The sequence below is a fragment of the Varroa destructor genome, unplaced genomic scaffold (assembly GCF_002443255.2).
Source record: "Varroa destructor unplaced genomic scaffold, Vdes_3.0 BEIS01000004.1, whole genome shotgun sequence".
In the NCBI taxonomy this organism is placed as follows: domain Eukaryota; kingdom Metazoa; phylum Arthropoda; class Arachnida; order Mesostigmata; family Varroidae; genus Varroa; species Varroa destructor.
The window spans coordinates 46348290-46373842 of NW_019211457.1; the positions used below are offsets into that span (position 1 = coordinate 46348290).

At 41.2% G+C, this 25553-nt stretch overlaps 2 protein-coding genes across 14 annotated transcripts in view; one reads left to right on the plus strand and one right to left on the minus strand.

Moving 5' to 3' along the window:
- The window catches only part of LOC111248926 (proton myo-inositol cotransporter-like), a 90948-nt gene that overhangs the window by 5621 nt on the left and 59774 nt on the right, over positions 1-25553 (plus strand). For 5 of the 13 annotated variants that reach the window (XM_086988411.1, XM_086988413.1, XM_086988412.1 and 2 more), the window contains 3 exons: positions 10885-11006; positions 12315-12371; positions 13638-13869. In XM_086988411.1, coding sequence (XP_086844537.1) covers positions 10885-11006; positions 12315-12371; positions 13638-13869 — 411 coding nt within the window. The other 8 variants (XM_022802054.2, XM_086988420.1, XM_086988421.1 and 5 more) reach the window with 6 other exon arrangements.
- The window catches only part of LOC147756281 (uncharacterized), a 55565-nt gene continuing 46851 nt past the window's right edge, over positions 16840-25553 (minus strand). The window contains exon 4 of the transcript XR_015327335.1: positions 16840-16982. The gene's annotated coding sequence lies outside the window, so the exon portion shown is untranslated. The remainder of the gene's footprint in view (positions 16983-25553) is intronic.

Sequence of the window (25553 nt, forward strand, 5' to 3'; positions counted from 1 at the left end):
TTAGGAATAACGGAACGTAATGAAAATATCTTTTTTTGTCGAGATGAAGCAATCTGAAATAGTGATAAACATAATACGCCATGTTTAGTATACCTAAAAATAATTATTTTATTTAGATTTAAATATAATTAATATGCTTCTTATTAGATTTTGCACGGTGATTTTTTAAGAAACATTCACCTTAGTTGTTTTGATCGTGACAATTATTTACGTATAGTGGCAACAACTAAAAAGGGTTACGTTCTAGTACGTTTATAGGATTCAGTTGGATAAACGTGCCGAGTAACCCCTACGCATAGTGCTTTATTGGGGGGTGAACGATACTTAGTTCCATCTCGAATATTCCTCTAGATTTTTCCCCTGCATAGGTCGCCGATTAGCTAGTTACTCGACAAAACTCAGCAGTACCAACGAAAGGGTCTGCCAAAGTGAAATAGTGACACGAAACGTTTGACCTGTTCTGTATGGGACGCATTTTTGCGTCACCATATGAACACATATGGTGACATTTTAATCTGGCTCCCCCTTTGACGACATATCGTCCGGCAGCACAATGCGCGCAGCGCTTCCATGCCCTAATAGCGCTGACCTGGGCGGATGCAGTCCTGCAAAGTATGCTTTGTTTTTATCTGCTATGCATTTTTAATATAAAACCAAAATTCGGAGCAAGTAAGAAGTTCGAATTATGGCGGTAACGGTTTCAACGCCGTGCCACCTGCATCGCTATGACATGACGTATTACAGTTGTGAATTTTTCATAAGTTAGCGTGAGTCTTAAGGCGATGTTGCGCGCGAGCCTGAAACAAGGACACTTATCTTAAAGTCTGCAACAGTTTCGGTCCGCAGGATCGGATTCTGTAAATCGAAAATCCAACGGACCGAAACCTTCACGTTATTTTCTACCTCTTTGTGCACATAGCATCATTCACTAAATAGACAGAGAACGTCGCCAGGAGGAACTTCCACAGTGAAATTCTTAACAACGTTGTCAACATGTTGAAATGTACACGTTGACATCAGAAAAGATCGGGACCACTTTTACTAAGGTTTTATCGCGACGCCATCCACTGAGGGATGTCAGATGTATATGTTTGTCGGCAGAGTTAATCGGCTCGTTGATTCGGATGGCGCGCCTCACGGATATCAAGTTCAAGTAAGGGGTCAAACCCCAGGAAAAAGTCAAACGCATCATACCCTTCGGTTCATATAAAAGGTTCTGTTCATGTGGAAAACAAATAATGGGGTTACATATGATTGGTGACAAGGCTCGTCATCCGGCGGAATATCTAATACAGTAAAGATAGGTTTGAAATCAAAGTAAATTACGAGTACAATCAACGCGCCATGTGTGCAAGCCATGCAGCCTTTGAAACGCATAGAAAAACAGTCGTCACGTGTCTAGATACCACACGAAACAATTAGGATGTGCCATCTAAACTTACTTCAAACATTATGGCTGTCTGAAACTTCCCGTGCTCTACAAATATTCATCATATACATCAGATATGCATCAGATATACATCGGACCCACATGGTAGTATACATGCTTAAGTGACTAGGCAGGCATTTGCCTTTAGAGGTATCTCCATACGTCATAGCTTTCATGCGTGATGGTCTGGGTCTGAGTCCGAGTGGGGTACACTTCGTTTCATATTGGGAGCCAGCTGTCTGATGGAACGATTATTAATGGTACCGGACGTTAAACAGAACATTTAGATTTTGTCCTACAGGCCCAATGAAAGTCCAGACGGGGTAGTGGAACTTCTCCGAATACCTGCTACACATAGTGTGAATTTCTTAGCCGTCGGTAACCTGGATGTGGCTAACTTCGTGGGTTGCCATCGGCAGAATCATTTGCAATGTGTCCTTCATATATTGACGAAAACCGTTTGCAATTTTTTTCATTGTTTGTCTACGTCGTTATTGCGTGCGCGCTGATAATTTCTATACGCTTATGGGTGTTTACGGTTATAATGACTGATTCCGTAGATTTCCATTCTACTACACTCTACTCTATTGTAGGTTCAACTTAACAACACCACGTCCAGATGTTCGAGTAGGAGACTTGTTTACTACTGTTGCTAAGCCTAGAATGCTTTTTATCGGATCAATAGGAGCATCCCGGCGTGCGGGCTGATATTCCATAGGTGAGCGTGCCTGCATGTAAAATGTCCTTATTCAAGCCAAGCTGCCCATCTCTTTTACTCGTAGTCACCTGCAAACATGCGGATTGGTATCGACTTATGTCTCATGGACATCATTCTGTGTTCTGATGCCCATAGAGATTGTGGGATGTAAACACGTGTGCCCCGTGTACATTTATATTTATATGCATACATATTCGAGTCATGTGGTTTTTTTTGTTAATACTACATTAATTAAAAATTTGAAAACGATTGAAATTGTTTATTGTTGCGGTGGGACACTGCCAGCGCGACGTGTTTAAACTAGTTTACTATTTCTACACTCGAACGGGGTGTAGATAGAACGATAGAAATTTAGAACGGTAAACTTAAATTTGGATAGACGAGAAAACTTCGTTTTAGCTTTCTGCTCATCTCAAATACATATTTGATATATTGCAGCCACTCAACGCAGCATAACTTTGCGGGTTGAAAATACTTCAAAAAGCACTTGTCGAAACGAATTTTGGTCATTCTGTATATACTACACATGTAAAAAAACTTCCAACATTTTGCTATACTGCTAACAAAAAAAACTTGCGTTTGCGCAGTGTCCGATTTCTTTTGATTCGTGAATAATAGGCTCGGAACTTTAGCGCGCTCACGTCCGAAGTTCCATCTAGGTTCTAGCGACACAACAGTGAAATTACGTTGAAGCATAGTGGAGTGGAAAGGCTACTTCGGCTGGGGTGAGCGCAGCATCCCACAGCTTGAGCTATTATATAGCAGTTATTTTCTTACAGAAGTAGACAGAACACTTTCAGATACCTCCTCTCATTCATAAATTAGGTTTATTTTCATACGAAGTTAGCATTTGAATATACGTGAACGTAAATCTCAACTTTCATTACGATCCACAATCCAATCGGAACATTCGCCTAAACCGGTATGTGTCAGTAAGGTTCTAACTTTATTGCTTATTACCAATAGCAATGTCTCGAAATAGTCAATAAATATGTGTATATTTTACAAGATGTGGATTATGTGCAGACATTTGGACGTTTTACATTGTGCATTATACAGGTGTAACAATGTTTGTATATCTTTGCTTGTACGTATTCGTTTATATAAAAATACACAAATATATATATTTCATTGTCATTCATTCGTATTAGCCCTAAGTTGCCCTACATTGCTAAAAAGGTTCAACGAGTGAAAAGTTTACGGTGCTCATCCTGCGATAGGATCAGTTTGGCAGGCTTTTAAGTGAGAGCACTACGGGACAACTGACCGCACGGTATTTATCATAGTTCCGCCCTGAATTTCATGGCTTTCGTATTATCCAGGTAGGCCAGGTCTTTTTGTCCCCTTACCCTGAGGACAAAAGGGAACTCACAATATTACATTGGGCTAAGCTAGTTATTGCAAAGAAGCGGCTAGTTCCATCGTTCTATTATCGATACTTGTTTTGCTTTCCTGTGGGATCGCAACCAGCAGCACGGCCATATTTCATGATACACCCTTGTACCCCGAAAAATCCAAATCAGATTTCTGGGTGTAGAGTCATGTGCGGTTTTTAAAATCACCAAACACCGTGCGCAAGGGACCCGTTGGGTTGTTGAACGCCTCTCTAATTTCGGCCACTGGGACACTGCATGCTGTCTCCACTGAGTGCTTTCTTCGAAATCCATGTTATTTTCTCGGCAGAGCTTTCCTATTTTCTAAAATGGCGAAAAGTCTTTTGGTCAGCAGACCGGCATACAGCTTGTAGCACACACTCTGCTTAGCGATTCCACGCCACGACTATAGCAGCCCTAGTTCACATTCCCCTTTGGGAATCAACAGTAGCGAGGCATCTCTCTATTAAGCCAGCAGAATGCCGGCTCGTAGACGCCTATTCAACCCAGCAAAGGTCCAAAACGAGAACACTTTTGAGGTGTTTTTCCGGACCCCATGTGGGCCCATTACGTCGAGGAAGCTATGCTCTGTCGTTAATACCTGGTCACCGATAACAGGAATCAATGGCATAGCACGCGAGATCGTGTCACATGTCGGCAACGGTGGCTAACGAAGTGATTATTCAGTGCAGTGATGCCTACCAAACGTAAGGTCAAGCCGGCGCGTGTTAGCAGTTTGTATAGTTGCCGTTTTGCTTCTGCCGTTTGTTATCCTCTTACGTTGTGTTACGGCAAACTGTCTTAAGCGCCGAGGCCAGAAGGTAAACTGCGAGTCCCACCTTTTCTAGCAGCCTAAAAGTGTTCTGGACACTTCAGTCATGGCGACGAAGATCGGTGGGGGCGGTGGGTCGAAAAAATGACTGAATAATTCCAACGAGGTGTTGTGCGTAGCTTCCTGTATTGATGGTATAAGGTATAAGCATGACTTCGTGTGCTTGCTGCTGGAGATTCTCCGCATCCAGGTGCTAGTTTGAGTCAACTTTGTTTAAAAAGAACAACGAACGAAAGTTACTGAGCTTCTCTATCGACACGTATGTCGACTCCGACTCGGAAAGGCAGACATGAGCTGCCACGATGCAAAAGCGTGAAGCACGCAATAACGTTACCTTCAACTGATCTAAATAAAATTTGATTTTAAAACGCAAGGACTGTCCCATTGGGACATTCTGGGCCACTACTCTTTCAGGCCGAGCACTAGAAGCTGGAGATTCCTCTGCTCGTGTTCGATTTGTACGAATTTATGGGCAGCGCTATTCCGGCACCCGCCGGTACCCAGAAACATTGCACATTATGAACGACAAGAAGCTGGGCTTTAAGAATTGCTTTCCAAGTGAACTGTTAAAGCATTTCGGCGTACTTAACTTCTTCGGCCGTTCTAAGACCATCCGCTACTTAATAGCGGAATGTTGTCTTTTTCCATTCCTCTTTTCCATCGGTACCTTGCAAAGCAAAAATGACCAAACGAATATAGAAGACCTTCATTTCACGTCTGCCAGTGGCTACAATGTGTTTCACGTGAACTGTGATGGCAATTTGTCTGTTTAGGTCAGGTCACACGTGCGGTAATAAGTTAGAGGCAGTACCACGTATCTCATGCAACTAGACAACAACGAGAAAACTTTGCGTGACATCACCGTGACCGCAATTGCCCGTGTGTTCCTTTTTGCGCGTGATAATAAACGTAACGTACAGACGGAAGAACATTCGACGGCGTGAAAATGTCATATCGCAAACAGCGATAGCATTCGAGGGTGACTGTAAACGAAGTAGTTATTGGACGATGAATGTATATATATATATATGATCATAGCCTATTGCTGAGGTGTGAGACAATAGCCTCGCCACAGTAATTATCATGTGCCAGTTACCGGGCGTAATCGGAACGGCTATAGCATTTAAGCGGTTCGAGAATTCTTTGCGGGAAGGATCTCGACAGCTTTTATGAGAGCCTTAAAACAGTCCCTTTAACTCTTTCCATCACTATCGTTATAGGTTGGCCGATTAAAGCAGAGCAGTGAGGAGGAAGGTAGAAAAACCTAAATTAGGCGTTGCTGGTAGAAAGCAATAGCACGTAGAATGCGTTATGAGCTACTGTCTGACCGCCGTCGCCGTTCTGGCATACGATTTACTGTTGTCCAGTAAAAGCTTCGATGAGCTTACGTAGACAGGCCCGGCAGACAGAAAATGAAACTGTTACACATGTAGCTGCCTAATGTCAAGCGCCGTGGCAAGAAATTATGATTATAGGGTAATAGAATAACAGATGTTCGTAATTTTTCCGGGATTTTATATTCGCCGTACATTAACCATATGAATTAACCCTCTTGTCGCGTAATATATCCTGGGGCATAACAGCACGAAATTACAATAGGATTATAATGCCCTTGAAGCCGCTTTCCGGCGTGACTGATTCGGAGCGTTTTAATTTCGCTCACTAAGTATAGTAGAGTAATATTCAGCGAATAGAGTTCCGATGATGCCTGCACCCAATCCGTAATATCATCCTGCCTAAAAAACACTGTTTCTGCCTAACGGTCTTCCACAAGTACCGCAAGCAACACTCGTCCGATCACCTAATACCTTAAGTTCAACATCTCGTTTTTACGCTTGCCCGCTTTGACTGATTTCAAAGGTAAAGCTTTTAGACATAACAGCGTATGCAAGCGTTACTCATGCAAGCTGTAGTCTGCAATGTTAACATAAGTCAACAATGAATGGGGCCTACATCGACGGTGCGTGGCTATAAAGTCGAGCCTGCATTTTATGGCTTTCGTAATAGCGCTTAAGACACTTCAAAGGCGGAAGCTGTACGGTACTCAAGGCAGGCATTGGCCAAGGCCCAAAACTCCATACCTTGCATTGGCAAGAAGCTGGTGGAAAAAGGTTTCGAGCGAGTGTAAATGTTTACAATTGTTAGATAGGACTGTGCGAAAGAATCGACATAAAGAACTTGTTATTTTTGGGCACTAATCGAATCAACTTTACAAACATGCCACAACGTATCATCCCTTTTTCTCTTCCCTATGTCAGTGGTACTTGTGTACTCATGTATTTTCTGTAGCTTAGCTGACCTTGCAGGTGCTTATACTTTCAAGATCATTGCTAGCCACTATACAGTAAGCTAAAGACGTGTTTATGTTGGTGTTTGACAAAAAAACAGCATATATACACAGAGAGGCCATGTCAAGCAGCAAACAACTTTGCATTTAGTCTTCTTAAAAACATATATGTCGCGGTTAGTGACAGGGAGGGCTGTCATAAACATAGTATTAGAGCCAACGTTCGTAAAAAATTAGAAAAAAATCTGTAGTATATTTACTCTGATACAAGGACCATAACGTATCCCTGAATCGCGCAGAAAATAAATTATAATTTTGCGCCTTGTATTGTTAATCGTTTCTATTGAAAACCTATAGTAGAATGCAGATGTTATCTGACTATTCCATGTAAGAAAGTAGAATCTATATGAATATCTTCCATCTTTGTCCCGTCATTTTTACAGGATGGTAGTGTTCAGCTGATAATTTGGAAGATTCAGTTCTTCGGTTCAGATGTTCCAGTGTAGGGGTTTTTAAAATCCAAAAAGAGCGATTTTTTGTCGAGACTACAAAAAAAATGTGGGATTAAAATGTGAAGACAAATTACGGCCAAGTTCCAACTAAAAAAGGATGTGTTTGTTTCCTATTGTTAGTTAAATAAAGCAATGTCAATGTGCCAACTTAAACGAGTGAATAAAGTTAAATTCGTGCAATATATTAAATGAAATAAGCTAAGTTAAAGAACTTTTTGGCAATAAGCCAACGACGTAAAGGAAAAATAATAAATTCAGATATTCTCAATTCGGATAGTGGAATATTAAATGGGAGATGTCTAGAACAGAAACACCTAAACGTTACATTTGAATACTCCGTCATACTTTCTGATATGCAGACATGAAATTTTAGATTTCAATAATTGTAGAAAACAAACGTTTCTTCTTGTCAATTGTAGGAAATTTTAAGGTCAAAACTAGTTTCACCTTAATATAGCAGTATAGCTAAAAAAAAGCAACGGGTTAACGGTATCAATTGAGTCACGCAACAGTTGTCATAGGCTGGATAATTTCTACGTAATACTAATATTATATCAATTGGCAAATGCTGTAAGAACCACACGGTGCTTGGAATACGGTAAAATATAACGTCGCTAAAACAGGCTAATTCGTAAAACATCGTACCCGCTGAACAACGTAAACTTAGCACAACGGAAAAACTGTAATAGGACAAGCACGAAAGCTTCTACAGGTAGCCGATGCAGCGCAAACCGGACAGCAGGTCGATAGAAAAACGCTGCTACGTCCAAGGCGAGCAGTTCAGGCCTGAACTAGCCTTGGACTAGGTTAAAAAAGTTACAATATGATGAAAACCAACGTCAAGTATGCATATGTATATGGTGTGGACCATATACGAGAAAAACATATTCAAGCGCTTTGAGCCAGTCTGTGTTTCGCTGAGATTTCCTACAAACGAGATGTTATCAAACTGATAAAATGGCGTCAGCTGCTCGATCCTGATATTCATATTAGCTGAATATAGTTAGCAAGATTACTTTCCGATCAAGTCGAGCCGTAATGACGATTTCCGATACTTCGTGTACTTTGCTCTCTTTCTGTAGATATCAGGAGAGACTGCTCTGCCAGTTAAAGGAGGTTTCTTCCCTAGAAGAGGCTTACCCTATTATCGGCCTGCGCCGTATTCCCGCTAATCAGCTCATATGTACAAGTCACTTGAACACAAAATTGTTTTGATTTTAGCGAAAGGATGATTCATTGATAACGGTTTGTGCGTTAGGCGGCATGTAAGTTGTTGTCAATTAACGAAACGTTTTATATTTACGTTACATCTTGTACGTAATCGATTAATCGTTTGAATGAAGCTTTGAGGCTCTAGCATATTTAACATATACTGTAGTAACAATATTTTCAAGTAACGAAGATCATGATAAATCGTTACTCCAAAGTTATTGGGTTAGCACCAAGAGTTTTCATCATTTTTTAAAATTGAGGGTTTGTCCAGAGGATTACAGCTTTCTATAGATATCGACACTAGTTGACGAGCTAGACGAACAACGGTAGATATAAGCTTGCACACCTAATGCAATAGTTATATGCTCATAAATCTATGTTTCAATATGGCATTTTTAGTTGAACCTTCGTGTTATCCAAACATTTTTTTTTTTTTTTCTGTAAAAATCATGCATTTTACTATATCACTTATGTTCTAAGCAAAAGATATAGTTTTGACTGTTATAGCGGATACTACGTAAATATAGACGAATATAATTATCAGTGCAATATCATTTCTGACAAAGCTTATCATCAGCCAGAGAGAGAGGGTAACGCTGCCATTTTTACTACGAGATTTAATTTCCTTATGCTGCTTTATCACTTGCAGGCTTATTTCAAATGATATGTTATTATATTTTATAAGTGAGACGCGGCGGTTGTCTCGCAAGGGTCAAGATCCAGATTTTGATAGAGATTGATCCCTCTGGTTAGGGTAACAACGTTTTTTCAATGGATTCTTCCTAGTTCTAGCTGCAGTTGATACAGAACAGTCATCATACACTTCCACGGTACGCTTGTTAGGCAGAACCTCCTTGCTACTACTGCTGCTGCTGCTGCTGCGTCTATGGCTGGTGACGCTGATGCCGTTGTCGCCGCAAACTCTTTTGTCGCCAATAGACATCTATTCGATTTTACGATGCTCTTCTCATCTCGACGACTTCTTTCTGTCCTAGTTTTTTTCGGATATTTGATCCTTTGGCATATGTCAGGCGACTCTCTTGGCAGCGATCGAAGACAACGCTCGAATTTACTGCTAAGGACCGACTGCCCGACGCGCCAGGGTGCCAAACAGTAAACGACCCCAGCGCGGCTTTTGGCAACAATGCAAACGGTACGCTGGAACTTAAGAAGCATCAACGGGCTTTTCCAACGAGCGCTTCGACTTTCGCTGGTTCCCAAACTGCTAGAATAAGTCGGCTTGATCCTACGAATGCGAAGGTTTAGGAAACAGTCATGTAACGAATAGCGGTTCGGTGCTTTTTACCAGTATCCCACTAGAGACTACCATAGCCGTATTGTATATTTTCTTAAATCTTCTCTCTGAGAGCGCGCCTTATTCTATGTGGTGGTATTTTTCTTTTATGGTGGTTGTCTGGATAGCAATATTGAGAATTTACAAAATACTCACAGAGCATATACATGGAAAATGTGTGCTTTGGCTAACATTTCCAGATAAATCTTGTATGTGAGTGTAAGGAGGAGAGCGACTTGCCCTTGTCGCTTACAATTGTCCGGCATAGAAACCCACAAAGTTGGCCGCTCCTTCGCTGTACTACACCCACAAGTAAAAATAAAGCCGTTCGTGGAATAGATTTAGTCCGTTTCAATGCTTGAGACATTTGTGCGGGCAGCTGTTATATTGGATAGGTTCTATCAAAGTGTACACAACTGAATTCAAAGGGCAACGTAGGCGTCAACTGATTTTAAACTCTACCCGTAAAAGTAGCGAATTATTTTGATCGAATACAAGCTGACAATAGTCAGAGTGTCGTGTGTACTCATCGTGCTTATCGAGTGAGCTATTCCAGTTACCGCTGTATGACGCTAGTTAAGCTGGCCCGATTGTCCCACGCCTTCGACGTGACATAGGCTTAATCGCCCTTCGTGTGCAGCAGATACGTACGTACAGGGACGCCGACGTGCGCGAAAAGAAAAACAAACCAGCCGTGATGCCAATCATATAAATGGCATGTGGTTGAATTTCGGATTTATATAATAAACAGTGATGTAAATTAATAACTGCTACTACTAGCAAGCCGCCAGTGGTTTTTCTACATATCTCGTAGATGACGGCGTCTATAGCCATCGATAGTGCTTACTAAACAGAAACACAATATTCATAGGACGTGATTCAGAGACGGATAACGTATAGTTAAATACTTCATTTTTATGCCGCACTGATTCGATCGATCCCCATTACAATAGGTCGACATAAAAACAGATGGAGTTGGATAAAAGTACAGCGACACGAAAAAACTCGATTATGAATATTCTGGCCTAAACACGAGAAAACGCATTGCGAGCTTGTGTGTTCCTAAGTAAAGCGAATTCATATTGTCGTGAGGTAACTGAAAAGCAGTGACGGCACAAGGGGGTCAGTGGCGCACAATACCACGGGTGATCTTCCTGAGAAGACTATCGAAGCGTGCGAAAATGACTGAAACAGGCCAACACTCAGAGACGAGTCCTTTGCTTTCAGGTGAAACCAAAGGAGCTACTCCACAAACTACGGTTTATCTCTATATGGCCGCATTGTTATCGGCTATTGGAGGATTCCTATTTGGCTATGATACCGGGGTTGTATCCGGAGCGCTTTTACAGGTAAGGACTAGAAACAGGAGAATATACTTTATTATTATGTTAAAGTTTTTTTTCTAGCGGATTAAAGAAAATACGTTGTCCTGCCCATTACGATGTTACTTAGTTCGCGCTGTGATGGGTTTAGCACCACAGTCGTCCATGATGACACCATCGGCCGACAGAATAACACAAAGTATTTTTATACGATCTGAGTACGGCATCTGATTAATCTAATCTCATCTCCTTTAATCGATCCTGATATTCTCCACCGTGCACTGAGCAAGCTTGCTAGACATCTGCAGCATACAAACACATATAAACGAATTTTCGTACGATGCTTCATAATACTGGCGGCGTACAGAAGCACGCGAAAATAGGACCATTTTGACGATGGATTCGTTTCGGGTATACTTTGTTGTTTCGGTTCAGACCGATTATACATTTATATACATATATGTTTGCTTGCTAATCTTAGGCATACGTTATAGTATGGGTTCAGATCCGAGCAGGGACACACTTCGATTCGTGCTGGGGTCCAACCGTGTCACGGCGTGCTTAACGGCTATACCGGGTGCAAAACTCAAAACATATAGAAATTATATTATAGAACAAGCTATTGCACTATATGAGTGATCAGCCAAGACATTCGGTTCGATTAGGCGTTACACATTTATTATTTGTTGTCGTCGAGAGAAAAAGACGCTCTTCCCGTTTTTTCCTCGGGCTATTAAATAATTATTTTTTTATTTTCTGAATAAAAAATGTTTGTCAGCGGGCTTCCAGAATGTTCATAGCATGAATTATTTGTATGATAGACAAACGTGATTAAAACACTCAGTGCCTGCTTTTGAAGACTCGAATGAATCCAGTTATCTACAAAGCAAACTACAGAATTTTAGTCGACGCGCATAATCTCTTTAGAGAACACAGTGATAGATAGATAAAGGGGAGCAAAGTCAGACTAGAAGCTTATCTCAGCCAGGATAGTAAGATAGAAATTCATTACTAACAGTTAAACAGATACTCATATTCGGTAAATAGGTGCAGAATTAAACACATAATTCTGCCTAGTGATAAATACATAATGCCCTGTAGAGCTGTCTTTAGAAATCGTCCGTCTACCGCTTTACAATCTACCTACAGAGATTACAATATACTACGAATGCACTATTGAGATCCCCTTGGACCGCTTACTTGATATTCCATTTCTAGTTTTTCATGGAAAATATCTTCATCTAGCTGTTTGTCTATAGAGATACCCACACGTCCTTAGATATTTTCCAAATGTGCAATGAAACTAAGGCAATAAACAGCTATCATGGATAATAGACGGCAGTGCGGGGCAAAGCTTCACGAGTTCAGCGCAGCGAAACGCTCCCCATGCAGGTTAGTCAACTTTCCAATAAAATCAAATCTATCATCGTATTCATATGATGATAATCTGACATAGTGATTAAAATAACGTATTACTGCTTCCTTGGTTTCCTCCAATGGGTACCAACCCAAAGCCAACACAAATGAGTAGGCTCCCGATGGGTAGATGGCGTATAGTGCACGCCTGTCGCACTTTCATAATGAACGTACTTAGCAATAAAGCCTTGGCTTCAGCAGCAGATTAGGAGAAAAATCGTCAGGGATATGTGAAAAGTACCTTTCACTACGGAGCACCTACAAAAGCTTAATCCTTTGAAGGACGTTTTCCGCTAGTGAATAGCCAACCTATCATATAAACTCGAATGGGAACAAAATCTAAGAATGTTCTAAAAGTTAGCTTAGTATAGGCAGGACGGTGCTGGAGGAAAATACCGCCAAAAGCCCAACGATCTGATGTGCTGGGTTAGCATCTTTAATAACAGATATGTTTGTCTCTTGATTTAATTACACGCGTTAGGTTCAAATTCGTTGAAGTGTCAGAAAAATTTCTAAAAAAAAAAAAAGTAGAAGCACTTTTCATAATCCCAATAAAATGATAAAATAATTAGAGCTGGCCATTTTTCCTATTAATTAGAATTTTACGTTGGTGCTATTATAAAATAAGATTTTCCGCGACGTGTTCGAAATGTTTGCCTACAATGGCTGTGACAGGTGGATTTTTATCCATAAATTGAGTTTCCATTTTTCGAAATGAGCCCTGATCGACAGAGAAATTACAGCACAGGGTGGCGTTACTAGCGCACGTCTCACTTATGACATCATCCTACCGTAACCAGACAGCGTCATCCGAGTTCAGAGCACCCAATGCGGGCCATACGACGTCTTGCATCAGACCCTAATAATATCTAATAGCTTAACCATGCTCTTAATGGACACGTTATGCCACGACGAACTGTTTTATTATAGAACCAGTTAAGTGTTCAAACATTCGATTATCCCTAAGATGGCCGCCTTCTCCGCCCACTAGAGAAGGTTTGCACTAAACACGTATTTTCTAAGGGCATTAAAATGCCAGACGTATACAGTTGTCGTCACTAGTAGCTGTTATGTCTCTAATGGTGTATCAAAGCATTCCGTCGGCTTGCCATAAAAAAAGGTTTGCTTTTATCAGTGCTGCACCCTTACATTATGTTTTTTTATTCTACATGCATTTATACTTTGCGAGGCCTTCTAGTTGCCTAACAATAATAGTTTTATCTGTTTCGTTGCTACGAACAGTTACGAACATACTTCGACTTGAATATAGAATGGCAAGAAGTGGTTGTCTCGATCACGATAGCTGGGGCCTGGATCTGTGCCGTCCTCGCTGGTAAACTCAATGATTGGCTAGGCCGTAAGCCAACAGTTCTCATCGCCTCGTGCCTGTTTTCGGTAGGCTCAATTCTGATGGCTGCCTCATCGGACAAATGGACGCTCTGCGTTGGTCGTTTGATTGTCGGTTTCGGAGTGGGTAAGTCCACTACATCAACATGCACGCACGCATATAATAACATTCTGATGGTCCTAATTGTACGATATAGCCACTGTCGATTTTGATTACGTCATTTTTAAAATATCCTTTTCCGCAGACAACTCTTTAATAGTAATTGTATGTTAAGCGATATTGGTAAATGTAAGCTTGCTGCAGTGTCGCTCAAATAAGTTATGTATTCATTCTAATGAAATGAAATAAACAGCAGGGCAGAAGTGTCAAAAATGGCCGGGCCGAATACGGCCAAAAAGAGTGAAAGACATAAAAAGGCGAAAAGCGTCACAGGAACTGACCATTAGAGCCTATGTAGACCACCCAACTGGTAACAGATACTCTCCTCCCCATAAAGGTCGCTAATTTTTATGTCCAAACGGTTTTCTGCTACAAATCTAAACTCTATTTTTTAGGAACGGCATGGAAACTGGCTATAGGCTAGACTGACGAATTTGGAAGCTTTTCCATTTGCATGTTTGCAACCAACAGGCCGTTGAATTTAAACGCATTACTTTATATATATTAATCTATCTATCGTCTTTATATATATACATACATATATAACGGAAACTGTCTATTAAGTACGGAAAACTTTATTGCATTAGAAAATTACTGTGTCTTAGACCCTTATTATAATATCTATCAGCCCTTAGTGTCACTTTTCGAATTTTGTAAGTTAAGCCTTTCAGTATTATAGTATCATGAATATTTGTTACGCATACCCATAGTCTCGTGTTTTCTGTTAATGCGAGTACGAGTACCTTACGAAAACGTAAGGTTCTCTAAGTTACATTCCCTGAGGCCTGGTGGTCGCACGATTGAAATGTCCAATTGTGTTTAACGGTGTCCCAATAACTGTGCACATAAAAGTTTTATCCGTCAATATAAAATATATAATAAATTAGTTTAATGATTATTTGAGATTATTTAGTTAAATTAGTATAATACCTATATTAATTTCGTCTGAACAATCCAACCCATTTCCAAAAAAATATTCATTACTTTATTTTCTAACACATACCGTTTGTGTAGCAAGTTCTTCCGGAGAACGATTTCGGCCGATGGTTCTGTGTTCTTACTTCCCGAAAAACTTCTAGAATGCAAGGAAGGCGCGAATTGGTTTTTGTTCTGATTGGAACTTTTGCGGCAATATTATAGAAACAGAACAAACATAAATATTCAACTGGCAGTCGGTAGTTTGGCTGATCAGCAAGAAAAATCGTATTTGTATAATGTTAAGATAATGGTCACTTGTTATTAATTTTTCTGATATGTTTGTAAATTACATTCATATGATACATGCATCGTACGGTAACATATGGTTCTAGGTGCTGCGTAGCGTCGGTGTTTTTACCAAGCTTCACGACCTCATTTAGCTAACTCTATCCAAGGAGTAAAGTGTACGGCATTTACATACTCGTAAGCTATATAGTATAGTTGCTTTAGATAATACAATTTTGGCCAGTACTTCGAATAGCCTTGGAGGCTGTAACTATAGCTTTTGCCCATATTTTTCCGCGTACGAAATTCGTAGAAGCCCCTTCGTATCTTTCTGTTCCTACGTAAAGCTCAAGATGTAAAATAGAGTTTCGATAACGACTGCTTTGTTTCCGCTACCTCAGTGTTTAATAGTCGATGTTCTACGAGAGAATGACCCTTGGGCACATTGTCACGTCATGTAGGTGCACGATTATGTCGGGACATTCGGGTCTGTGCGTGATTCGCTCGTTTATCCGATAGTAGATAAGTTTCCGTTGCTTAGCAATGATACATCGCATCGTTCTGAAGAGTGTAAAAAACGATAGCATCATTTTACCCAGAGGCGTACCCAGACAAAACAAGCTTAAAAGTTATCGTAACTTATAACAATGTTAGAAAGGATTTAAATTTGACTCATTTGACCCATTTGACTCTAAGTGGGATACGCGCGGCTATGTAAGTGAAAGCCACAGTTTTAACGACCGACTTGTGCTGCTTGCTGAGATCGACAGAAACTTCGCGGAGCAGTTTTCAGGCACGGAACATTTGAATCTTTGCGGAAGTAGTAAGTTATAGGGAGTGCCGTCGTTATTTTATAACTTCGTCTTTTTTAGTTGGGTAACTTTTGAAGTATCTGCCTTTTTTGGCTTCTTTGCTTAGAGCCAAAACACATATAAAGCGGTGTCTGTACTGACGCATCAAAGGCAATATATGAATCTTTGGGTATAGGGCATTTCTAGTTAGATCCTATACTCGAAGCTGGTTAGCGGAGGAAATGATCAATGAATATTTTTGTGATAAAGAACATATCTTAACATTTTGGTCGGTCGAAATATGTTTATACTTATATGAACTATTATAAAACCAATTCTGGTACTGTGCAGTGCATACGTCCGTGACGCGGCCGGTGACATACTGCATACACTTTGTTTTACAGCGACCTTCTGCTACAAAGAGGACGTTCCATCTGCATAATCATATAAAAAGTATAACAATTTTGTCTTGCTATCATTATAACTAGGTGATACATAGTTCTCTGCGACGTTCGGCTCTCCTTCAGTATAAAGTGATTAAAGTTATTTGCACTACCACTAGTCATGTAAAGACGTCTAAGACATTAATTTCCGCCACTCAAAACGCATTATAATGAAAAAAAAAAAAAAAAAAAAAAAGAAAATGTTGCCGGATAAAACAAAATGTTACTGCGTCGTTTTTTCGTTTACGAAAGATTTTCATTTACGACCATGAAGCTCAATTCTCCGTTCTTAGTTGATACACTTTTTGACTCGTTTGAAAACGATTGTGAGCCCGGTATCATTATTTGCATGGCTTGTCATTGTTCCCTAGGATGACGGGAAAATGAAAAGAACATGATCTAGACAATACAAGCGAAATAGATTTGTTAACTTGTCTAACGATACAACCAGTCAAGGGATATTCGAGCATATCGACTAAGATTTTGACAGTATCATAGAATTCTATCAATGAGCTGTTCAGGATGTTTATTCATTAAGCAGTGAACGAGAGCAAGCGTTGTTGTCCATGAACTTCTGCCAGTTGTTTCGCGACTGTCGAGTACGACGATCGATCAAGTTTCGACGGCCACTCTTGGCATCCTGCTGAAATGTTCATAAAAATCCTATTAAAAAGTTTTCGAAATTCTGCCCCGTCTAGCAAAACTTTTGCCTCACTGTCTTTTCAACTTTTTACGATGTGAGGAGGTCGAGCATTGTTGCGCATCTCCTATTTCTGTTCACCTATCTTGGACGATGATGCCAAGTTAGTTCATTATATTATCCAATAGTCAGCATAATGTTTAGCAAATGAAAACATTGAAGCTGTAACAAACAGGGTCAACATTAAGTCGCTTGGCAGACTTCGCAATTGTGCATTTGCTTTAGGACGATATTAACCGTTTCAATTGCATCCACTGACTGACGTAACCGTTCATTCACATCATGAGTCATAGTTCGATACATAATGTACATAAATCGGCCACTAACTACTAAGGTGAAATAAAACCAAAGCAAACGTACCTACCTCTAGGTAGATCCTCGTTCAGCTAACTTAAGATCTACTTACTCATATTTTTTTACTTATTATACCGAGCTAAGCACACCAAATCTGGTTGCTTTTGAGATCGGTCAGTTTCCATTGCACTTCTCAACCCTTCGCTATTTAGTTCGCAGAGAGTCTTCGAGGCTTTGAGATCGCAATTTCCCTTATAGAATTTGTTCGATTAACGGCTCACGGTGTTTCTAGTAGTAGTAGTAGTAGTAGTAGTAGTAGTAGTAGTAGTAGTAGTAGTAGCAGTAGCGCCGCCGCCGCCGGCGGCGGCTGTAATGTCCCGAAGTTGTCATTATCGTTCAATCAATACGCAGTGTCCTGGAGATCTTGGTCGACACCCTCTGTCTAATATTTATATCTATACATTTTTTTTATTTGGTAGATTACGTGCCGATAGACACATTGTTCATCAGTTCTACTGTCATTACATCGAATCAAGTTCGTTCTGTTCTATTGATTCCCCTCGGATACGATGACAGTTCTAGCGGACCCGATACCTAGCCCACAGCGGCTTGAAAGCAGTGTCTTATTGAAAGGCGCTGCCATACTATACGCGAAAAGTATGTTGACAAGAATGACTCGTCAGGAATTGGCCGAAGCAGGTCGCAATACGTGTAGAGGTTCGCTCTTTGTGCAGCGACTAAATGGGTCCTTTGGTGCGAAGTCGAACCGACATCGCCGATTCGACAATCGTTTATAGAACGAAGGGAAAAAAGAGAAGAAATAGGAGTCGGCATCGAAAGGAGAGCTGTGCGACAAATTACGGTACGCTGTGTAGGAACGCCGGAAAATTGTTCATTACTACGTCGTAGGCTTTTTCGGTGTTCGACACGTTTATCGCGTTTGCGTCGGAACGTTGGGCCGGGAGGCAGTGCATGGCTAGCGATGCCACGCTGCCCTGATGGTATTACTTTTACTAACGAGACCGGCTGCTTGGACGTTTTCAATTAGTGGACAAGGAAATCGAGAGAAGGAAATGAAGGGAATGATTAGCTCTCACCCCGATTTCCAATAAAATTCATTATAGACTGCTTTTTATATTCTGTGCCGAAGGATGAGACAAGTGATGTTTTTTTTTCCGTTAGCAAAGGATGATACGAAGGTGACCTTTTATTGTACACAAATTCGGCTAGTGATATTCATTTATCTTGTTTCACGTTAATGATTTTGCCAAAATGTTACAAGGGCCATCAAGGATAAGCAATACGAAAATAATACAAAACGTGGTCAACCTGTAACGAAATATTGAAAAAAAACAAATCCTCTAATGTAGTAAATCTTTATTAAACACTCAACTGAGAATAACATTCAAGTGGGAATTTGCATTTCGAACTCTACTGCGAACACAATAAATAACGAAGACAGCTTTTTGGTATATAGGCACAAATCATTACGAGCAATAATGTATTGTCTTAGTAATAATGTATGGTTTTCTATGTCTACGACATAATCAGTCTCTCAGAAGCTCATAACAAAACTATGTATTGTTCTCTGTAGTAGACAAATAGATAGCTTAGAATGTGTGGCTTACGTGCGTGTGGGTAAGACAGGCTTAACAATATTAGCTATTAGCGGTAGGAGCTAATGGCCTATGGTAAAGTGGCTAGAATCGTGACCACAGCTTCTTCCATATTGGATCGCTTTTCAATTCAAATACAATGGGATTTGAAGAGATAAATGGAATCCGCTTCTTAACCTCTTCAAAAGCGTCTCAGATTAATTCCTCATACTACGTCGTTTGGTCAAGCCTGACTCTTTCTCACACGTCAGCTACTTCTGGGTAATTTTTTCTAGAAAGCGTATTTAATGCATTGACGCACACGGTAGGGATCCTCAGTGCAGACTCAACTCAGAAGCTTGAATTTGGTTCCACCCAGATTAATACCGATCAACGCATCCATTCCCATAAGCTTCACAGCCTGCTGCCCGGGCTGTTCATAGAATAGCACTACAGCCTGACCGGGTCAACTGGCCGAGGTCATTTTTGGGTTCCCCACCACACCAGGTGTGCGAAGTCCCTTAGTCTATGAACCCGGAAGCCTTACCGCAACCTCTGTTTCGCGCGCAGGTAGCCTTTCAGAACTTTTTTTTGCTGTGGCCACTCAACTTTCATCTTCCGGTAGAGGTACTAATTAGCTTAACAAATTTTGAAAGTTAAAAGGGATCTAGCACGTTTCTGTTTCTTCTGCCCACAACTATCTGTCGTGCTTTACCCTCAACATCTTTTAGCGCAGAGTATATCAGTAGCATATAGGCAGTTCCTAAATCATGGTATCGGAGGGAGCTTTTCCGAGCCCATATAAGTAGATTTAAAACTCCATACGTTATTATTCGTTTCAGGTTATAATTAACCGATTGATCCAGTCGTTTTTCTGTGTACGGTACTAAAGATGGTCGGCCAGCCGTTAGTTATACACTCCGCCTGCCAGGCGTCTAATATTGATTTTCGTTTGATCTCGTTAGAGACATATGAACCATTTTTCCATTGATGTCTTCTTTCCGCCTCTTCTAGATCCCATAAGAGCGTCCAAGGCCGCCGGCGTGCTTACCGTTCTATAGATGTGTAGCGCCGCCGTTCTCTGAGTCTTATGGAAAGGTCTTTACCGGCTTTGGAGCCCGCAAGGCTCCTCCTCCATACGATGAACCCGATAAAAGCTAACTCTGCACGACAGACGTCAGCAGCCTGCGCTTGCCAGCTCACCTAGAACCCGCCGCTTTACTCGCTTCCAATACTGCCGTTTTAATGTGGAGTATTCCCCAGAGAGCTTCATCCAAATAGACTTGTTAATACTTTGCTGTCTTTTATTAGCCTGATCTGTCTACTCACTAATTGGGTAATTTGTCTCATCTGTTTATTTTTCGTAAGCACCCTTTATTTTTATCCAAGCGAACTCTATCTATTCAAAGCGAACTATCTCTGCTTTTGCCATCTATTCAGAGACTGCATTCAACGTTTGTTGGCGTGCGGCTCTAGTTCTGTAGCCGTCTTTACCCTGACTGTGATCATCAAGTCGTCAGCGTGGGCTGGCAACTTACTCCATGGAAGATCTTGAAGGCTCAGCATGTCATTGTGCGCAACATTTCATAAAAACGAGTCCAGTATCGAGGCATGAAGAACGCCCATTTTCCTCAACGGAAGCGTAGAACCTTCGCTTGGTGTCTTTCTGTCCTGCAAAAATTTAGCATAGTTCTCTGCTAATATGCCAGCACCAGTTTCTAGTAATATTTTCCATTGTAAACTATTAACAGCGTTTTGTGCGTCAAGCAGAACAGCCATGAACAGCTTCCAGGTCTTGAGGGTTGAACGACGTAGGAGTTTCGTTTTAGCCACCGTAAAGACAGAACGATTTTTTCTAGGGTCGTAAATGACAGGCTGTCGTCCTTGGTAAAAGTTCTTAACCTGTCTTGATGATTAACGTTTTTGGTCAGTTAGTTCGACGAGCAAATCGACCTGAAGCTTCCATTACCTTCCGGTATCAATACCACTTTCGCCCTTTTCCATGCATTCGAAAATTGCCGCTATTATTTTTACTAATTAATTAATTAATGATAATATAATTAATAAATCTTAGTGGCTTCCGCTGCTACTTCTTGAAAATAATCCTTATTGTGCCACCCGCCCTGTGACCTTTTTCTTGCTTGATCTGATTAGCTGCCGCAACTTCTAGTATCATGTGTTCTTGGTTTTCCGCGTTAGGCTCAAGCCGCGAAAATTTCCTAGGAAAATGCTCGTGTGTTTTTCCATTATTTGTGTCTCACATTAAGCCTAGGAACTTTTTTCACTTTTCCGTTTACCGCTTTATAGGGGCTTTTCTATAAGTCTTCTTCTAGCTCGGCCAAAGTCTCTCCAGCACTTATTTTTGCACTTATTTATGGGTCGTTTGAGCTTAGCCTTTTTCTGTTTGGGCTGAGCAGGATCTGTCGTTGTCCTAGCAAGCCTTCTGCAAGGCTCTCCTGACCTGCAAATAGCGCGTACGACTTTGAGACGAATTTTGAGAGTTTTACCAGCACCTGGATTCTATCTGTTTTTTCCTTTTTAGGATATCTTGTAGAAGCACTCGTCAACCTGCAACTTTATTCGGAACGCGTTGGAGTCCTCAGTGCCCTCTGGAGCTTGTTGTTGCTTTGCAACCCTTCCTAATGGTTCTTTCAGCGCCCAATCGTAACACGTTTTGTACCACGTTCCAGAGGGAATTGCAGTGGTAATCGTTTAGATTACATTTCTATTAGCAGTAGCCACTTTTTGACCTCCATTTCCTCTGAGCGAATTGTGAGGTCACTGGACTGGTCGATTACATGTAGGTGCATCCTGCCTTTATAGCCAGAAGGTTATTTGCCACCTATATTATTTCTCATCTCCGACTAGTTCGGTCAAACCCTCGTGTGTCCGAGGCAGCATTGCAGTCAGTGGCTAGGAGGACCTTAGCTAGTAACTACACAGGATGAATTGAAGCCGAAAGGTCGTCAAGGGTAAATTCGAAAGTTTCGACTTGTAGTTCGGAGTGATATAGCAGAAATATACCCTTGCTCTTAACCGCATCCAAGAATTTGGAAGGAGCCTTCTGTACAGATGAAAACGATCCTAGAAATGTCTACAGAGTGATCTGCCCTGCTATTTGCCAAAGTTACGTTCAGCTCACTTATTAAAGTCGAGTTAGGCTTCCCGTTAGGCTCTTGGTCGAGATCTATTCCACCAAAGCATGGGCGGGACAACTGCGGTCGCAGCTGACTTTCATTATCTTAATCTGAATTATTGATGAAGAATGAGAGTACCTTACTGTCCGCGACCGGGTTCTCCGAACTAGGACTATTCGTCTAGCCCTCTTCTTCGATAACGTTCCCTCTTGTCCTTTTTGTGATCAGACCTGGCACGAGTTGTTTCAGATTGTCTTTCTTACATGCATTAGCATGGAAAGTTTGCTCAGCTTTTTTAAGAATTGCTTTTTTTTTTCTGAACATTGGGCAAATCATGGAACTCGTGATATGAACATCCTCTTTGCACTCATGATATGTCTGTTGGTGCAAAAGCAGTTATTATATGCTACAGTTATAGCAACGTCTTCATCCAACTATGTTGTTTCTGCTTTCCTTAGCGTAATGTTTTAGTTTCTGGCAATTGAAGCAGGTCGGTATTAAAGTTCATACCTTGGGGTATACTTTTCAAACATTATCCTTTTTAAGAGACTAGTTTGTAGAATGTTTGGCGTAGAAGCGTTACCAGACAATGCCCGCTTTTCTTCGTACAGGAGTCCTCTGTACGCATCCTAATTCGCTCAGCTGTAACTAGTTGATTCCGTACTTTTTCTCTGTCTGTACGGCAGCTAGGAGAAGGTCAATTTTCTGTAGTACTAGCATCGTCGGCGGATCTAAAGCGTCCCGTGCGTGTTCTTACGCAGATGCGCATCCCCTCAAAGATTTTGCCTCCACCTAACTTGGTTTCTGCTATATATTAGCTACTAGAAGACAAGGTCCTCGAATGTCTACAGTTTCTCCATTTCGTACCCGATTCTTTTCTGCTACTCGAAGTGCTACTAATGTTTCTCCGTTTTTTTGCTACACTTGATAAAGAAAAATATGGAATCCTCGGTCACCTTAGAGCTCTTATCTGCTTGTTGCATCTCTCGTATACGACGTAACTTGTTGTTCTTCTGCTAGAATAATTCATACTGTTTCCCCAAGAACGAAATTGTTCCAGGATTAACCTGTTTTTCTGGATTAGGGTAAATTGTTTTTCCGTAGTGTTTCTACGGTGACCTAGAAAAACCATTTTTTCTTGTTCTCCTTGAAAGCTATTATACTTCAACTTTCAGCCTTGTTATAATGGCCTGCATTAAGTTGTACATGTCTCCAAATTGCCAACGAAGGTCCCTAAGGACCTTGACGGTTTTGTTTAGTTTTTTGAGAGCTTCATCAAAGCCCAATTGTGGGTCAGCTACCAAGACATCTAAAAATCTTCCCTATTTTTTTTCGTAACCTTTTTTAGCAGCTAGCTTAAAAGTATGTTCAGCGTTTCCGGGGCGCTCGAGACTAGCATCCGCTATTCTCCTGCGTAGCTGTGCTCGTTCCTCGCTTCTTCCTTAATAGTTGACTCGCTCCCTCGACCCCGTTACAGTGGTGTTCCTAATCTGTTCAGACGGAACGTAAATTTCAACCCCTCCTCCCCTTTCCGTCTTCATAGGCTGATCCTGTTGCTCGTGGCGAGCGGCGTGCCCCGAGCACCCTAAGCGTAATCTTCTCCCATTGAAATGATCCAAACTCTACGGGCCTATCACTTGTTATGAGGGTTTCACGGGAAGAGAGGAGGAGTCCGAGTTTTCCCTTAAATATAAAAGTTTCGGAGTTTGACTTGCCGAGGAGAACAGATGGTAGCGACTTACTCGCTGTACAAAGGTTCTTAAAGCTGACCTCTTGCGCGAGCTCAGCATTGAGAAGTTGAGAGCTATTACACCGGCTGAGAAAGTCTGGCAGCAGCTCCAATCTAGGGTCTATGTGAAAATGAGAGAAGAATGGTATTGGTGATTTTGAGGCCACATAGACGACCTTCTGATCAATGTAGAACGTCGCCTGGGATATCAAAATGACCGAGAGGAATCGAGGAATAACCTCGGCATCTGGTCGATAGACTTACCCGTTTGAAACCTGTGCCGGCACTGCCATCCATCGGCGAGGTTGTAGGTGCACTCCCGCCATCTGATTTCTGAATGTAATCCTTCGACGCCTAAATTGATCCGATTCGCTACGACAGCGCATCGCGCCGGGAAGGTGGAGAGCTGCACAGAAACAATCATTCCTAGTCCGGACGTCAAGCGGAAAGAAACGTTTTCTCCATTGACAGTTCCTCGGTTTACGGAGCACGAACGCATAAAGCCAACTTAAAAAAGTTGCTTAAAATCCTCACCTCAACAATCAAAACGCAATTATTTCTGGATTGCTAATCTGATTGTATCTAGCTCTGCTTAAACAAAGTGTACACCTTGAATAGTAAATTATAGTTACACGTACAAATATACCTGTGACTTCTACGAAGCTCGCCTCTACTTTGACAGAACGTGTTTGCAAAAAAGGAGTACCGGCTTAAGTGATTTTAAGTATTTAAGGCAAATTAGCAATATATTAGGATAGCGTTTTTTTTTTCTACCTATCGTAGACAATTTGTTACTGAAGCTTTCAACACGATATTAATTTTTTTTTTTTGCTATCGCTGTGTTGCCCTTGCCATTGCCGTTAATTCAGCCATCTAAGCATGGCGCTGTAGTGTCTAAGACTAACTATTTCCGAAGTTGGTTATTAATCACAGTGAACGTCGTTCCCGTATGTTGTCATTATTTCCCGAATTTTTCGTATAAGTTACAAGATTTTACTCTACAAATGATATTACATTATTCTGAACCTTCCTAAAACATGAATCTAAAGATCAAATGAGAATGGCTGCGATACAACCACAACTGTCGAATATTAAGCGAAAAATTATTTACAAATAATTCATTCACCTTATGGTAATTTTTTTCTATTGTTACTCTTGTCTTTAACTTAGTTCCTCTCCCCGGACAGCCACGGTTTCCACTGCGGAACAGTGAAGAGCTGCACTTCGTTTATCCGTCAGCTCAAATCTGGAATTTGCTTTTCTTCCATTTATACTTCCGGCTCCTGTCCCAGTTTCCTACTGTTAACTAATTCTTTGAGGCAGTAGCACCGGCATCTTAACGCGGTGTTTTTATCAGCACCGCCAACACATCCTTAACGTGGCGTTGTTCTACCCTTCGTCCGAAGTTTAGACGCCCTCACGTTTGGCGTTGGAGACCACGTCATCATTGACACGATTTTAAACCGCGCCCCCACTATTGTTCGTTCACTGTTACGGGTGTAACAACACAGCCATCAACATCAGTAAAGGCCAATGTAGCGCTGGCGCATGGGTGTTCTGTTGTGTTTGCATAAGTTATGTGCATTTCATATTTTCCTATGGGACCCAACAGGGGAACTGGAAGAAGCGATTGAAAATCTAGAGGTCGACCCAAGCAATGTCCGTTCCATTCCCACGCTTTCCCAATCTCTCTGAATCACTTTCTTTGCCCTTTAGTCAAACTATAATGGAAGTGTCTATCGTACCCAAACGGATGCGA